Source organism: Aethina tumida, chromosome 3, assembly GCF_024364675.1.
Source record: "Aethina tumida isolate Nest 87 chromosome 3, icAetTumi1.1, whole genome shotgun sequence".
In the NCBI taxonomy this organism is placed as follows: domain Eukaryota; kingdom Metazoa; phylum Arthropoda; class Insecta; order Coleoptera; family Nitidulidae; genus Aethina; species Aethina tumida.
Window position 1 is genome coordinate 34022175 of NC_065437.1, and position 18848 is coordinate 34041022.

At 30.5% G+C, this 18848-nt stretch overlaps 1 protein-coding gene across 1 annotated transcript in view; it reads left to right on the forward strand.

Annotated features, from left to right (window-relative positions):
• Positions 1-16392, forward strand: part of LOC109602057 (terminal nucleotidyltransferase 5C-like) — a 41075-nt gene extending 24683 nt beyond the window's left edge. The window contains exons 2-3 of the mRNA XM_020018382.2: positions 10362-11263; positions 13167-16392. Coding sequence (XP_019873941.2) covers positions 10362-11263; positions 13167-13551 — 1287 coding nt within the window. The 3' untranslated portion in view covers positions 13552-16392. The remainder of the gene's footprint in view (positions 1-10361; positions 11264-13166) is intronic.
• The last annotated feature ends 2456 nt before the right edge of the window (positions 16393-18848 follow it).

An 18848-nucleotide genomic window follows, 5' to 3' on the forward strand; every position in this document is an offset into this window, starting at 1 on the left:
TTATTATTCATGTGTTCCAAAGTACATTTGCCTACAATACAAATTATATTTTATATTAATAAACGTTTAACAACAAGTCTTAAAATAGAATTAATATAATTCATAGTTATTACTGAAATGCGTTTGTCGCAAAAACATCTAATTAATTAACTTGCATAATCAAAAAGCACAATATGTAAGGTATAATAATAACACCGACTTTAATTAATTTTCATCATTGCATGCAACGAAATCAGCAGAATTTTTTATAATTTCTTGGCTTCTATTTCTGATATATAATTGATTTATAAATCAAGTTAAAATTTAAATTCAATATTTAAATATCTGTATTTTAATTATCTATCACTAGTATTATTCCCAAATATAATCATTTTTCATAACAATGATTGTTTCTAAACAATCAATTCATCGAGGCGCCAATAATCGAATATTATCGTATTTTAGTAATTACTGCGTATCTGATAAAGGTATTTATAACTGGGATTAATAACACTGCAGTTTTATTATTTCATATAACATTTGATTTAATTACGTCAATTCGAATACTGAATAACTAAATTTTAACGATTTTATTTTGTTTCAGGTAATATATCACTATTATGAAACATAATGAAAAATAAGATAAGTATAAGTAATTAAAATTAATAATAAAATAGAAAGTAATCATAAAGTTTCACCACTATTCAATTAGATTACTAGTGTTTAAATTATTAAAATAAAATTGAGAAATTAACTCAAATTGTAATTTAAATGTGAGATAACTTATATCACTAAAAATTAAATTTATTTCCCTTTTATTTTATCAACAAAATTAAAAAACCAACTGCAATCTTAATTTAGGTATGGGATCATCAAACTTACTTCACAATGTATATTATTTATTCAATATTTTACATATTTACGGTTCAAAATCGAATGTTTTTTAATTAACATAAAATAATAATAAAGTCAAAAAGTGTTAAATTCCCTTAATTATCTTATCACATGAAAATCGTGTCATATATTATGATTAAAGTGTTAGTTTATCATAAAATCTGTTAATATGTTATTTATCTAAAACTATTTTCATGTTGAAATGTATTTCTAAAAATGTATTGCTTTGGTTAGGTTAACAACCCCTTATTTTTATCTCTCCGTCATTCTTTAACCTTCTCTTACATTTATAACCAATTTCCGTCTAACCCATACCAATTTATCAAGCTTTCCATTCACATCTCCACATATTTTTATCTAGATTTTTTCACCTGCACCTGGTCACGCAGATTTTCCCCCATTTGGAATTACGTGATTGCACAATAATAATACACATGTAGCAATTTTCAACACGTGAAAATAACATCAAACAGAGAAATTGCTTTACATATGTCGAATGCGATATCACAATGGGATGGATATACCTACAGTAAATTTAACGTTTCCATTCATAAATTACACAGAATTACGTAACACAACCCATCATTTCGTGTCGTTTGATTTTATGAACGTTAAAGCGCAGTACACGCGACCTTGATTAATAATTTTATTGGACTAAATAATAATAAAAAATAATGGAAAACCAACACTTTTGTTTCACATTCGTCGGTTAGTCATTTTCCATTTCTTATCTCGGATCTCTCGATGATCACGTTATCTAACAATAATAGTATTTAATATTTAAATATGTTTATAGTTAACTAGTTGGTTAACAAAGTTCGCATTGTCAACTAAAATGGTTCGAGTAAGTATTATATTATTACAATTGTAAAAAATAACGTCACGTATACGCAAAAACATAATAAAATTTTGACCAGTGCTAGTTTCAATGTCGATGTAAATTCAAGTGCATTATGGTTCATCCATATGGTTAATCGTGTTTATCTCAATTGCAGTTGCTAAGTTGGGTTGTTAATTAAATATCACATTGAGATGACTGATATATTCTGGAAAAATTAATTAATACTATTTTCTGTATGAAAATCAAATACATATAACTTGTTTAATTAAACAAGTTTAACTGGTCAACATTTTTCTCTCTAGAAGTTAATTGCCTATGAATTACATTAAAAAAGTTCTGAAAAATATAATAAGTAACCAGTTTTATTTTGGAACGTGAATATTTATGTTCTATTAAAATTCTAGAAAATAAATATCTACTCGAATGATCTCGTGAGCAACGATAAATATTTTTTGCAACCAACAAAAATATACGTGTATGGTCAGATTGAGACTATAATTTTTCGAAAAATTTGATATCCTGTGCCTCTCATTTGAAAAATGGTGCATAATACGACGATAAGAAACGAAAATTGGACTTACAATGGGAATATTATATCAAAATAAAACCAAAAATTAAGATACAAACATCTATCTGTTTGTGGACGCCAAAAAAATATTGCGAAATTCACAAAAATTATAATGAAAAAAGAAAAAAAGAAAATATCAACCACAAAGAAATGAGATAGAACCCACATTCACAATTAAAGGGGGTACTTCAGAAAAAAAACAAAAGTGAAATTCATCAAATTGTATTATGAGGGCAGAGGAAGATCCTAAAATTCTGACTCCTGAAATAGGACATTATTTTTTGTATTATCATACATACATTATGTAGTTACCTAAATCTCGAGATTAGAACTTACTTCCTAAGTCAAGATTTATTTTATTTATAGTGATTAGTGTCATGATTGATTAATGGATTAATGAATTTTTAAAAATTCGATTTTAGTGGCTCCAATCTGGATAACTTTATATAGTTAAAAAGAACATACAAATTTTATATTAATTTAACTAATTGATTAATGGAACATTTTTCATATCATTTAGCTAGGTTTCATTAATATTATTAATATCTTAATTATATTTCATTTGTTAACACACAAAAATTGTGCGTTCCTATAAAAAAAAAAGAATAATACGAATGAATAAATAAACTAGATTCAATTTATCTACATGCGTATAACACAATATCAATTGTATTCCACAATATGTGCCACCTTGAAACGGTGAACAACGTAATTCATTGATTACATTCGGTGTAACCGTGAACTAAACCATAAAGTTATTATTATTATCCCACCGTCTGAGTACACACGCATTGTCTAATTTCAAGACGCGGATTGCCCAAGAAACCGTGCTTAAGAAAACCACGATTAAATTAATTCCATGCGGACTGAACAATTTGAAATTTTGTCGCAATAAAAAATGGCATTTACCTAATAATCGGAACATTCTAATCCCCCAATTGGGCAACATATTATTGCAACGTGACGTAAGAGTCGGAATGTCTGTTTGGGAATATCAGCTTGCCAATTGGGTAAATCTTTTGTTGTTCGGAAACAAATTCGACATTTGAGCCGCGTTTCAACAACGGAGATGGTTTATTTAAACTGTTAAAGCGAACGTAGTTTCTTACATCATCCGGGTATGCCACCAACATACATATATTATAATACATTTAGAAAGTGAAGACAATTGCGCAAGACGATTCTTGGCGCTAAGGAATCTGTAGGTTGTCAGAAGTAGAGCATGCAGATTATTGCACTTTTAGTTTACGTTTTACGCGATTTGTATATAAAATTGATGAAATTGAACAAAAAAAAAAAAATAACGCCCATTTTTGTGCCGCCACAGAAATTAAATGCAACTCGACGGTGCTGCGTGGAATTTTAATTCGTCGAGCTGTAGCCGTGAAAGAAATTTGTTTTGCAATTTGTTGTTACTTCAGGCCCATGTTGCACCGCCTCGACACTTTTATGTCACAAGAGAGTATTTTAATATTTCACAGGAACTACTTTCGTACTTGGGGGTAATGGGAATTTCAAACTAAATATGCACACATAAGTAAAGTAGGTGACTAAGTGTTTATCGTGCTAACAATAAATAAAACCTGTAAAACGCAGCAATGTAAACTTTTTTTACGTATTTACAATTTGATGATGCACATCAAAATTTTCATTTTAAAATTTCAATATTATTAAAAAACATATGAGTGATTACAACTTATAAAAGAAGAAACAAATAATTCTTTTTACTTTATACAACCTCTTTAACTCAATTCATTTTTAATTATGAAACTTATTTTACTTAAAATTATAACAATTTTAACTATGTTTTATTATACAATATTTATAATATAAATCGAAAGAATTTTATTCTCAAAATTATAACATCTGTATATTTCAAAAATTTATTATTATTTTTTTATTTTATAATGATATAATTTGAAAAAAATATATATTCAAAATTATGTAATATTTTTTGGAAATTAATAAATTCTTTTATTTTATTGTTTATAAAAAAATTGAATAATTGTTTTTAAATTATGCAATTTATTTAATTAAAAAAAAAACAATGAAACAATTTATGTTTATTACAAAATTAATAATAAAATTTGAAAGAATTTTATTTTTAATATGTATTCAATAAATATTTTTACATTTTATAATGACATAATTTGAAAAAAAAAACATATTTTCAAAATTATATAACTTCAATTTTTTGGAAATTAATAAATTCTTTTATTTTATTGTTTATAAAAAAGAAATCGAATAATTGTTTTTAAATTATGCAACTTATTTAATTAAAAAAAATCAATGAAACAATTTATGTTTTATTATTACAAAATGAATAATAAAATTTGAAAGAATTTTATTTTTAAAATGTATTCAATAAATATTTTTATGACATAATTTGAAAAAAAAAAATAACATATTTTCAAAATTATATAACTTCAATTTTTTGGAAATTAATAAATTCTTTTATTTTATTGTTTATAAAAAAGAAATCGAATAATTGTTTTTAAATTATGCAACTTACTTAATTAAAAAAAATCAATGAAACAATTTATGTTTTATTATTACAAAATTAATAATAAAATTTGAAAGAATTTTATTTTCAATATTTTAAACCTGTATATTTATATAATTAGTGAATTTTTTATTTTATCATTTATAAAAGAGTAAACAAATATTATTTTTACATCATACAACTTCTTTAACTTAAAAAACAATTATAAATTCTTTTATTTTATCATTTATTATAATAATATAATTTGAAATATTTTCAGAATTTTATTTTCATAATTATAAAACATATTTCCCAAAATTAATTAATTCTTCAAAAGACGAAAAAAATCATTGAAACCGATATTTTACTTTTTATTTTAATAATAATAATAATATAAAAAAAATATTTTAAAAATAATTGTGCTTTCACATTTTCAATTTTACTTTTATGTTCATTTAAATTAAAATAGTATGTTATCATTAGTCAATAAAATAATTGAAAAATTTTCATTTTTCATTTTCGGAATATTATGTTATATGTTAAAACTCGTTCCATTTCAATAAACAGACATTAAAACTAATATGATGGAAGTAAAACTAAAAATTTAACGCGAATTAACACTAATTAAGAAACCAGTCGACGTTTCGTATTTTCCGAGTAAATAATTCTTAGAAAAAAAAAATTAGATTTTACAAAGGGAGATTCTAGAAACCATGTCGGACAGTAAACAAATTTATTATCCAATTGTGGTTATCTCATAATTGCTTTCAGAATGAAGTTTGTTTTTATGCAGCGTACAAAAACATAATTAAGAGTTCGGATGACTAATAGTTTATGTAATAGTTACAAATTAAATTAATATTAAATAACACTTTTAACCTTACACAAATTGCTGACATTTTACCCATAACGCTTGTTAAACATTTGACGCGGCATGAAACAATTAATGATCAACATTATTGCAAACTCCGTTTTGCGCCCCCACCGTTTTATTACCTTAATTAGTAATTGGAAAATTTAATCGATGCAGTGGGCGATAAATTAATCCGCACAGATCCAATCCCAAAACCATAACCATTTTGGACAATTTCCTGTTTATCTAACTGGTTTAAAACAACTCATTAGTGACTTATCTAATTCACAAATGGCATATTTAGTTATAGAATTTACGCGCGTCAAAGCAATTTTTTGTTTGCGACTGAACCGAGAATAAATTATTTGATAGTAGTAAACGTCCAGAATAATTTCCAGCAAAATTCTATTGTAGCCTTGCCGACCTTGGCAGCTGTCGAGAATATGTATTTTCGCGTATTTCTAACACGAAAATAAATTCCAACCTGATTTATTTCGGTCCCCTTTTACTTGTTGCATTCGGACTCGGTTCGTATTGATGTGACGTTCAAAAGGAAAAGTTGGTTAAAGAAGTGTCGGGAGAGACAAACAACATGTGCTGCGGGCGGCCGCCCTCATAAATTTGCTCTGGGAAAAGGAGTGGCCCAAATAAAACTTTTTGTAAGACTAGGGGTGAACAACAAGTTAACAGATCCGTGTGATGAAATTAACATTTCCGGTGTGACGGCGCCTAATTTGATGTACGAAGTTAAAATGATGGTGCATTAAATTACAACACATTAATTAATTTGAGGATGTCAATTATTTCGAAGATGCACCTTTGAGTGGCGCCGTTGTCGTTAATTTACTTAAGTCATCAACGCCTGAGACCTTTTATGGCAGACTAGTTGCATTTTAAATTTGATTAAAATAACTATTAATAATTAAATGGATGGGTTTACTGGAAGTCCATGCTAATTAATCCTTATTTGTCATATTAATTTTGAAAACTCAATTATTTGCGAAAGCAAACTTTTGCATTTCCACTAATTGTACGTGCTAAAAGTGGTTATTAAAATATTAATTAACGGGGTGTCACGTTGAATACCTTTTAATTTTCCGGTGCGAAAAACCCTTTTTCGACCTTCTGCTAGAATTTATACAATTAGGAAAATACCTCTGCTTAATTGGATTTCAAATTTCACGACAAGTGAGTTATTATTGCGTATATAAATTATAAAATGAGTTTGTAAAATAAGAAAATATGCGTTTAAGAATTTTATCCGAAAGTATTTCTATGAAATTATCTGCTCATGTGCTCAAATAATTAAAAGTTATTATTCTGATATCATCTTGTTTGTGTATTACTTCACTGAATGTGGTAAAGTTCTTCAAGTGATTGAATATTTTCAAGAGGTTTAAAGTTCGATGCAGGAAACTTTAACTACTATCCAAAATTAATTTCTATTCCCCCTAACAAGAATGTTTAAATTAAATTAAATTTGCATTGTTATAAATAGTGTTAATTATAACAATTACATTCATTAGTTAAATAATAAAGACATTACTCAAACAATATGTCAAATTTGAATTTTTCCCTCTGGAATTTTATTATTATATAGGTTTTTAAGAATAAAACTTAAATATTCTTATTTCTCGAGAGAGAAGTTTGTCACAAGGAATGTTTTAACTATTTCAAATTAACAAAAATAATACTCGTATTAATAAGAATGTTAAAATGAATTCTATTCAAAATCCCTCTTAGTTGAATAATAAAGTAATTACTCAACCGATAAGTCAAATTTGAATATTTCCAGTTAGTATTTTATTATTTTACTAAGATACTCTGTTTTTTTTAATCGTAATTAATCAAATATAAAGCAAAATGTTAGTAAATAGTAAAGGTTTTTAAAAATATTACTTTTAAGATTGCAATTTAAATCATTATATTATTACTTCACTGAATCTGAAGCTTTATTTTCAAGAGATTTTCTATTCACAATAACAAGAATGTTAAAATGAATTCGATTCAAAATCCCTCTTAGTTGAATAATAAAGTCACAACAGATAGGTCAAATTTGAATATTTCCTGTTGGTATTTTATTATTTTATCTGGATATACTCTGTTTTTTTAATCATAATTAATGAAATATAAAGCAAAATGTCAGTAAATAGTAAAGGTTTTTAAAAATACTACTTTTAAGATGACAATTTAAAGAAGACAAGAAAATATTTCACTATTAAATTAATTTCTATTCCTCTCAATAAGAATGTTTAATTTTAAAATATTTTCAATTATATTAATTAAATCATAATTATTAACCGATATATAAAATGTGAATATTTCCCCCTCCTAGTTTATTGTTTTATCGTGGCCATTTATTGTTACTATACTTCTAAATCATAAATATTGTGAGCAAATAATTATAGACTTTTAATAATAAACTATGTTAAGATTTGAAAATATAATTGTATACGACTTCAGTTTTCAAAGTCTTATATAATGGCTAGGACTTCAAGAACAGTTGTTATATTCATCCTAGTGCTCGCAATAATATACTTATCTTCCGAACACACTTTAATTGTCAACAAACTGCAATTACTTGTTGATAAAACTTACATATGAATTAGAAGTATATTAACACCCTGCGTAGATAGTAAACAAACAACTCAGTTGTACGCTATCTTTAATTAACAAACTTAATTGCACAATCTGATATACACAATAGTAAAAGAAGACAATGCTGAAATACGTGAGCATCGTCTTTAATGGAAGCTGTCAGCTCGACAATACCTCGCAGATTTCAAATGATTAAAGAAATGTTTAAGTGCATCCATTATGTATACGTATACTTCAATGAAAAGCAGGATATAGATACAATTTCAAATAATAATTTTAAAAAATGGTTGAAAGGCATTATAGATTTTATGCTTCGCTATATATGTAAAGCCAACTAGTTCACACGTTGCACCTAATTTTTGTCAACCCACTTTAGTCTTGTTACGTCGAATCACTTCAGAGAAAAGTTGTTTGTAGATGTCGTCAAAATGAATGGAGGCAGCGAAAGAAAAGCTAAAATAAAAGAGCCATTCAAAAGGTGAATTACAAGAGTCAACATCAATTACGTGATTCGAAGAGCCCGATGTATATGGAAATGCATGATTCCAGCATTGGAAAAGTGACGTGGAGTGTCGTGTACGTGGGTAGTAGCGTCTGTTTGAGCGAATTGATAAAATTAGAGTTGCGAAGTCAACAAGGTGTAAAATGCCGTAGTGCGTGGGCCGTATCGTCGCATCGTATAGTAAAACCGATTAACCGTCCGATAAACGACGGCTCAATTGCACGCAGATGATTGAAACGAATCGTGGTGTATCGGGACACCCGGCGAAACGATAACCGCCAAACGGATGGGCTTCGGTAATGCATTTAAACAATCGATACTAGTATTTGGGCCTAGGGTTCCGTCGCGTGGGCGGACGCGTCATTCCTCCTGCAACCCTCTCCCGCGCTTCTCTCCATTCAAGACGCCCACGCTACTCGCTGTGACGTCACTCGATTGTGCGGCGCCACCCCGCTCACTACGATATTCCTTCCAGACTTGTGTTACCTAGCAACTGGTGTGTCACGGAATTGCGACGCGTCGTTCCACAGCCAGCTATTTTTGCGTTGTTCCACGGGGAAGCATCTTTGATGACATCCGATAGTGCCGGGGACACGTTTGAACAGGTCACCAGGCCTGAAGACGGCTCGGACATTATGGTACAATGCTCTAGCGCTTTGTAGACCCAATTCTTCAGCTCTTCCCTAGTTTCATTCATTAATTGAGACAAAGTCCCGTGACATTGACAGCGCAAGGTTCACGGAGAAACATTATAGCATGGCTTCGCTTGTTTACTTTAGTTTACTAGACTTTGCTTCTTAAGTTTACTTTCTGTAGAATCTCTTCGTTTATTTACGTAATTTGCCGTACATAAAGTACATCATGACACTACCATATATCCACATTGTTAATTTTTCATGAGATGAAACTTCCAGAAAGTTCTCAGCTTCAAACTCATTCATCATTAGGACATTAAGTTTTGGTTAAGAGGTTGTGTAGTGCGAAGTTCAATGACCAACAACAAAATATATAATCGGAACACAAAGCATATAAAACATAAATCAAATCTTTCACATTAACGTAAGCAAAATTATTATCAGCTTCTACCATCGGGACCCAAGAAAGACTAACGAGGGTTAAAACGGGATTTTATGCTTAGCAGGAATGAATGTGATAGATTATAATCTTTTCTATTTCGATCTTCTGGAAACATTTCGGAAACTTAAATGTAAATTTCGATGGTGCTTTGACCTTTCACTAAATATGGACGGACGGAGCATGTTCCAATTTAATCTGTCGACCAACATTAGTCTCCACCCGTTTGAACAAACATTTTTGAAGACTCATCAATCTATGTCACCATTGTTCGTTCTCGTATTTACTGTTCCGTAATTTTTAATTTGTTTACAGTGAAAATTATTTTCCTGGTAACACCACATTATTTTTAATGTCTTGCCTTAGTTGTGATACACGAAATTTACACGTGCAAATAATATACATTATTATAATTCATCCTTGCAATAAGTAAAATTAAACCTATTAACATTTCGTGGTAATAATAAATATTCATTGCAACGCGAACAGTTCAGTATAAAAACAGAAAGAGAAGCAGAATGGCACAAAGTTATCGTAAACTTTTCTAACGTCTTGTTTATTTTGTTACAGTGCGGGATTTCTGAGGATTCCGGAGACGAAGAACTGACCTTAGAAAGTCTGAGACTGGACGAGTATGATTCGAACGGTCCGGACTCGAAGAGCATCGAGTCGCAGCAGCGACTTGCAGTGCTCAGTTTCGAACAAGTTTGCCGGCTGAACGACGTCATGGACGAGATCGTTTCGATCCAGGGCCGCGGCAACTTTCCCACGCTGGAAGTGCGTCTCAGAGACCTAGTGAACATTGTTCGGGAGAAGTTGGAGGCAGACACATCATCCGGCGGAGCTGGTATGCGTGTCCGCGACATCAGGCTAAACGGCGGTGCCGCATCGCACGTGTTGGCCACCGAGACGCAGCCCTACAATGATTTGGATCTCATATTCGGCGTGGAGTTGTCCTCGTCGGTTCGCAACTTCGATCGCGTCAAGTCAGCAGTACTCAGTTCTCTCTACGAGATGTTGCCGGACGGCGTGAGCAGGAAGCGCATCTCCACCTGCAGCCTCAAAGAGGCCTACGTCAGCAAAATGGTCAAAGTGAACAACAACACAGAAGGTGGCGACAGATGGTCCTTGATCTCCCTAGGGAACTCGCGGGGACGCGGCGTCGAGCTCAAGTTCGTGGACTGTATGCGCAGACAATTCGAGTTCTCCGTCGATTCCTTCCAAATCATCCTTGACTCGCTGTTGCTCTACTACAAATGCAGCGAGCTGGAAATCAGTGAGAACTTTTACCCGACAGTGGTCGGCGAATCCGTCTACGGCGACTTCCAGGAGGCCCTCTATCATCTACAGAAGAAGCTGATCTCAACGCGGTACCCCGAAGAAATTCGCGGCGGCGGCCTGCTCAAGTACTGCAACCTACTAGTCAAGAACTACAAACCGGCTCATCCTGAATACATCAAACTTCTTCAAAAGTAAGTACGCATGTGGCTCGCCAATTAATTAACAATATTATACGTGACTAACAAACTTTACATAAGTTAGAACAAATGTTTAAACATACTAATATTTATCAAAAAACAAACTATAGTTCAAGGTCGCATGTAATTAAGTGACAAAGGTTTCCCCAAAGCAAACATTCACTAATTTCTCATAGAAACACAGGATAGGGAAATGATAGATATGAGTAGTATATGACACTTCAAGTAAGGCTTAATGACGATTTTTATTGGGCTAAAAGAGCAATTCCGTTTAAGCGGAAAGTAAATTTTCATGGAATATCAAGTAGCCGGCAGTAATTTAAATAAAAGGAAATGGTTAGCAGGTATATTTCACCGTGAATGCCCATGATATTACAGAACGCGTTGCGTTTGCTTCGGTACTTTATTATGCTATTAAATTTTATTTGGTTTTAAAGATACACTAGAAAGTCGGAGAATAAATGGTACAGTGTTATGCCATCCTCAAAACGAGACATCTTATCTCAGATCTTACCTGTAAATAGGAATAGGAATACGTAAGACTGGCGAAATTTTCTGAGCTGATTTATGAATGACCAAAAGTTATCTTCACTTAAATAAAATTCTTTTCTAAGCACCTTAATACTGTATAATATTTCAAATTCAATGTTTTCCTACTTGTTCTTCCATTACCAACAAAGAAATGATGTAAGTGGACTCGGTTCATGTAAAGGAAATGTTCTTGTACTGTTTTAAAAGTAGATTATCCATCAAGAGTTGTGCAAGAGATTAACCATATTTGCACTTTGATAAATAAAACTGAAGATAACCCAGTATTACGTGACCAATTAAAATTAATCCATCAAACATGTTCATAGTCTGGTTCAAATGCATTCTATATTTAGTAAAAATAATGAATACCACGACATCCTTGATGAGAATTTGCTCCCGCTATTTTCTGGAGTTTCGCAATCCATTCTGTAAATCCATCAATGGACATTTTAACGAAAAGGTGGCAACTGACGGAGCCTTGAAAGTCTACTGAATGGATCTAAAATTGCAATCTCTGATAATTTTGTAATATTAATTGCTAGTTTAAGTCGTCTGACTCAGAGTTGTTTTATTGTAAATTTCTTTAAATGGAAAATTCTCTTCGGCCAAACTAGACAGCGGTTGATAATTATTTTAGTTAATTTACTGTAATTTCACTTATCTGCGGCCAAATAGGTAATGAAATAAGTGATTAATTTTAAATTGGTAACTGATTCTACTTGAAATACACACATCTGCGATCGGTGTTAAATTACTAATTGTGAATCGCTAAATGCAGTTTGCATGTTTGAATTTATAATTTTGTGTACATCTGCCGCATAACAAATAACTGAAAATCTGCCAAAGTTGATTATTATTAATCCTAAAGCTTTATTAACATCGAATCATTTTATTTAATTTGCATAGGTTCCCATCACTCGGTAACGTTATGCAAATATTTGAATTTGCTTTAACTTTAAAAATTAAATATTTACATGTGTTATTTGAATTACATTGTATGCATTCGTTTTGTTGTGTTACAAAGCTAAAATTCGTAAAAGTAGTTTTTATTTTTAACATCTACTGATTTGCCAATTCAGATAAACCAGTTAATGACCAAAAGCACTTATTTTCGGTTTAAAATCGATGCTAGGCGACCGCATTTTATTTTTAACCTATCGATGAAGGCGATTTTAATTGACTTGGTTGCGTGTGACGGCGTCTGCAATGAATTTGCCGTTCCTGCCTTGTACGAATATTTCGAAATAATTGAAAAAATGACGTCGTAATTATGGGCAAAATTTCACGGCTTCAGCCACGACCACATCGATCGATCACTAATGGAGTCAATATTTCCCTGCTAATCGATTACTTTTGTTTGTTACAGATACATGTGCTCGCGGTTCTTCATAGACTTCCCGGACATCCAGCAGCAAAAAGCCAAATTGGAGAACTACCTATGGAACCACTTCGTGGGCCCGGACGAGGAGACCCTCAAACACCAGTACCTGATGCTGTTGCACGACGTCGTCGAGGAATCGACGGTGTGCCTGATGGGCCACGAGAGACGCCAGACCCTCCAGCTGATCAAGAGCCTGGCGTGGCAGGTGCTGTACCAGGACCAACAGCGAATGATGACCCAACAGCCGCCGCCCACCCTGGTCTACGCCAACGGCATCTACTACACACCGATCACCATACCGACTGCGGCGCCGACAGGATGCTATTGCCAGTGCAACAGCGCAGCCTGGATGTCGACGTGTAGTTCGTGATGTGCGTGAGTCTGTGCGAGAACGGTCTGTAGGCGTCGCGCCCGGCGCAGTCCCCGATCTATGCCACCGTAGACGGGCCGGCTGCCCCAAACAAAAAAAAATTTAATAACAAACAAAAAAAATAATAATACACGAATTTAAGCAACGGACTTGATACACTCCTCGTGCAGACAACTGACTGAGGTGCCTCGGCCCCGGGGACCTGTTGAATCTGACAAGCTTCACGCGTCACTGCTGAAAAAACAGAAACCATTCCTGAAATTCGGAAACAAATTGTTTGTTTCGCTCATTTGTTTTTTTTTTGTACACTTGTATATGAGGCTGAAAGTATCTTAAAATATGACGCATCATCGGTGTGTGGCTGTGAACACATTATATATTGGGTTGTGTACATGAGAGTTTTAAGCGATTGGAGCACTCAATTTTGCCGGGGGCAGCCTGAAGGGTCAACTTGCTACCAAAATTTTTCTCGCAATTTTTATCAAGGGATAAATCATCGCTATTAAATTATTTTTTACTGTTTATATTAAAACAGTGCATATAGTTATAATTTTACCTACTTTTCATATTATTGTTATAAATTATTATATTTTGTTAATTATGAAAGCCAGCTAGGTTCTTGTATACATCTGGTATGTTACATAAAATTACCTTATAAATATGTTTGCGTAATACAATAAGTGCAGTAGTTCAAAACGTCGTGAATCTCCTATCCACTGTAAAAAATATTGAACGATCCGAATCTCGAACCGCAGAGCACGATCAAAAAGCTCTTTCAAAAACTCAGAACAACTATTACAGACGTTGGAAATTCTAGCGGTGCAATTTATAATCCCTTCATAAAAAATGCAGACAGAAATCCATTCGCTGGTCGACATAGGAGAATAACGGACAATATGACATCTATTGCGATTTCCATAAATCTTGCAAACAATGCGTGTAAATAATGTTAAGAAAAGGTCAGGGACGCGAATGTATATAAATGTTTAAACGGCCATTACGTAAATACCATATTAAATCCAAAGGAAACGGCTTAATTTGTGTGATATATCCAGGGAACAAATAATCCATTACTTAAGTACTTACAATTGTTACAGTAGGTTGTTCCATAAGTAATGTAACAGTTACTTTGTTCGGACGAAATTTGGTTTTACAAATTATTAATTAGTTGTTGTATTCCTCCGTGAGCAGCACACGAATGACTTCATGCTCTTGATCTCTTTGGCCCACGATGTGTGGCGTATACAGCAATTTACCCAGTTAAATATTCGATTATTTATGGAACAACAAAAAAGAAAACACTAGGCAATGTTTGCAAGACGATTTGACTAAGTTGGACACACTGAGTTGTTTCCCATTCGCTCCATCCGCGTATTCTATGAATTACTTATACCTGCATCTAATCAGGAGTATTAGCGTAAATTGTATGTTTAAATTTATGAGAAAAGGTTGTGTTGTGGCCAAATGTTACAGAAAATTTTTATGGTCCAGTGTAAATCTATATATCATATGCTGAAATGTATGAGATTATCAAAACATATTTATTATAGAGGTAAGCTAGTATTAATTTTACTATTAAACGAAGTTTGGCAATGCTGGAAAATCATAATAAAAAGTACAAAATCTTAAAAACTTATTACCACGTAAATTGACATATATTTTATTTTTAACGTGTCGCTATATATGTTTTTAGACACTGAATTGTTATAAATGAATTGTAAACTAGTTAATATTTATATATATTTTATTGAGTTTTATTGAATTATTGTTAAGATGTGAAAGAAATTTAAGTATGACAAAAAACATCTCCGCAATCATTGGGGGATGATACAAAAATGAATATTTTATTCATTGCATTAGTGTCATTTACTGTACGTACTTGTTGAATCAAATAATTTAGAAATTACATAAATTTCCATTAAAAACTGAACCAACTGAACATATCAATTTGATTGTGAAAGTTGATCATAAAATTGCGTTGCATTTGATTTAAGAATAAATTATTTTCTTTAACAAGGATGTATTGTGTTATTATTTCGTTTTTCAGAGTATCAATTTTTTATTTGCAATTTTTGATTTTATAGAGTAAATTTATTTTCTTTTTTTCCTTTTCGTTTGATTTTAACATTTCTATTTAAATGTATAATGGACCCCCTGAAATAATTTACATGTGGGTATCGTACTTTTATATTAATTGGGACCTTCAGGCTGCATAACATATATTTATTTTGTCGAAATCTAGGACTCATTTCAAAAGTTACCCGATCGCGATAAGTATTAGTGTATCATACTGTAAATTGTTAGAAATTGTATAACTTCCATAATAAATATTTTCAGAGTATATGTATATAATAAACCGTCTTATTAATTAAGTTAATGTAGGTCTAAAACCGGAATTTGTATATTTTTTAGATATTTTAGATAAATAAAAATGAGAAAAAAACGAGTTGAACTGAGTGCACACAGAAGTTATTTGGTATATTGAGTAACGGCCTAAAACATGTGGCGAATTAACATTACCTCAGTTGAACTCTGGCAAATCAATTTATAGACTGTTTGATGACCTCTTTAAATAAATATATTATATGCCTATAAGTACTTATGTAGCGTGGGTGACTGACAAGAGAGACATTTAAGGATGCCAGGTCTCTAGGATCCTGCTCTATAAATTATATAATTAGATAATAAAATACAGAATGTCTATTTTGAATCAAATATATGTATGTTATAATGGGCTTGATCTGTATATTTTTATTGTTCCATAGGCCCAATTAAACTATAAGACAAAAATGTAAAAAAACCCAATAAAAACGAATAAAATGTGGAAACATTTCAAAATCACGTTGACTTTTTTTACACCTCATCACCACCTCTCCCATAAAAACCATCTATAATTGTTATATAATTCAAAAGAAGGTAAGTGGAAAGAATTTTTATAAACATATTATTTTTAGATAATATTTGTCAATACGTTACAAGTAATGTGTTTTAAGTAGTGAATAATTCCAATGATAAATAAATAAACACGTGCGTCTAAACATGATATATTTATTGTAAACTAACCACTAATATATTAAATTATGATAATGAAAATAGAAACCACAATAAACTTACTTAATAAACAAACAACACCTTATTAGAATTTTCTGGAAGTACAAAGAGAAATTCACGGAAACAATATTGCCAAGATTATTTAACAAATGCTGCATACATTAAACGATCAATTAATTAAGTGGTCATAAGTCAATGATCTTTTAACACATTTTTACGTACAGGCGAGCCAAATCGATTACCTTCAGTTCATCCATCCAACACTACCTCCGGATTAACATGAACAATATTATTTCTGCGTTGTGTCGTGAATAATGGCGCACCTATTGGAAAATTCTTTGCAGGGCAAATTCTCCCACAACAAGGCATTTATCTTCTTTGTTTTAGTTATTGGTTTCATGCAAACAATGTTTATATCTAAGTTAAAGGTTGTCATGAAATGCGAAATAAATATTTCATTGCCGATCTGATTCTGCTTTGGAACATTAATCCACACTGTGCACAAGTGAGTTTTATTAAATTAACAATGATAATATCTCTGTTATTGTATATTTTATAAGGTAATAATAGGTATAAAAAAAATTATGACATTAAGTCACTTTTATGCTTCAGATAATATGTAAGAAATGATTTAGAAGACACTTGTCAGCTTTTCATATGACAGTTTATGATAAATAATACAAACAATAATCTGTCATCATTAAATTACTTTTAATTTAACTTATTTATAAGTTACATACATATATACGTGTTGTTCCAAACTGGGTAAAAGGTGACGTTCTATGATTACTCCCTTTCCTTTCGTTTTTTATTATTACATACATTCTTATGGTTCTTTTTGACCTTTTTTCCTTTATATTGTTTTTATTGTAATCGATTATTGATGTTTAACTTAATAAATATATAGTAACATGTCTAAATCATATAATAATGTTTGGGTTATATTTGTTACATAAATTGTCACGACATATTTAATGTTAGCTCTTTTTTAACCTCTAAACACATAATAAACAAGTATTATAGTAAATGCATTAAAATTTTATGAAATAAAAAAATCTGAAATATTCTTTTTCTTGTATATTTAATAAGATATTAGTTGGTATTAAAAAAAATTATATAAGGTAATAATAGGTATTAAAAATTTATTGCATTTAAAGTCACTTTTATGCTTCATATAATATAACATTGAAGGCGATTTAGAAGACGCTTGTCGCAACTTTTGAGATGAGAATTTACGATGAATGGTACAAATAATCTCTGATTATTTAATTATATTTAAATTAATTTTATTAAAATCCACACGTATGTTATGTATGAAATGTCTTGTTTCAAACTGGGTAAAACGTGATATTCGACAACTGTTCCATTTTCTTTCGTTTTTTATTATTACTCTATTACATTCTTATGTTTCTTTTTGTTCTTTTTTCTTTTCTATTGTATTTTATTGTAATCGATTATTGATTTCAAACGTAATAAATATGTAGGTATCATATATATGTCTTTGAAAAAAATATATAATAAAGTTTATGGTTATGTTACATAAATTGTTAAGACGGTAATTATTTATAATGTTGGTTCATTTTTTAACATATAAACACACAAGAAACAAGTATTAAAGTCAACGCACTAAAATTTAATTAATTAATAATCTGAAATATTCTTTTTGTTGTATATTTAATAAGGTTTTAATAGGTATAAAAAATCAAGTTATTTAAAGAACACTTCAGATGACAATTTATGATGAATTATGTAATAAAATAAATAATGATACATTTCTTTTCTATTGTATTTTATTATGATTGATTTCTAAATTAGTAGATATATAGTAGCACATCTTTGAAACAAATATATAATAAAGCTTGGAGTAAATTGTAGAGATTATTGGCATTATAGTTAATGATTTACTTAGTTTCTAATCTTTAATCATAGAATAAATAAGTATTAATTTCAATGGTTTAAAATTTAATGAAATAAATATTCTTTTTATCGTATATTTTATGAGGTAACAGTAGATATTAAAAAAATTATGGCGTATGAAATCACATTTATGCTTCAAATAACACTTTTTTTGTAACTCTATTAATTATTATTAGTTCTAAATATATAGCACCATATCTACAATATAAAAATATAAAAAAATCTGAAATATTATTTTTATTGTATATTTTATAAATTAATAAATAATAAGTATTAAAAGTAGTATAATATTGAAGGTGTATCATTTTAAACTGAGTAAAACATGATGT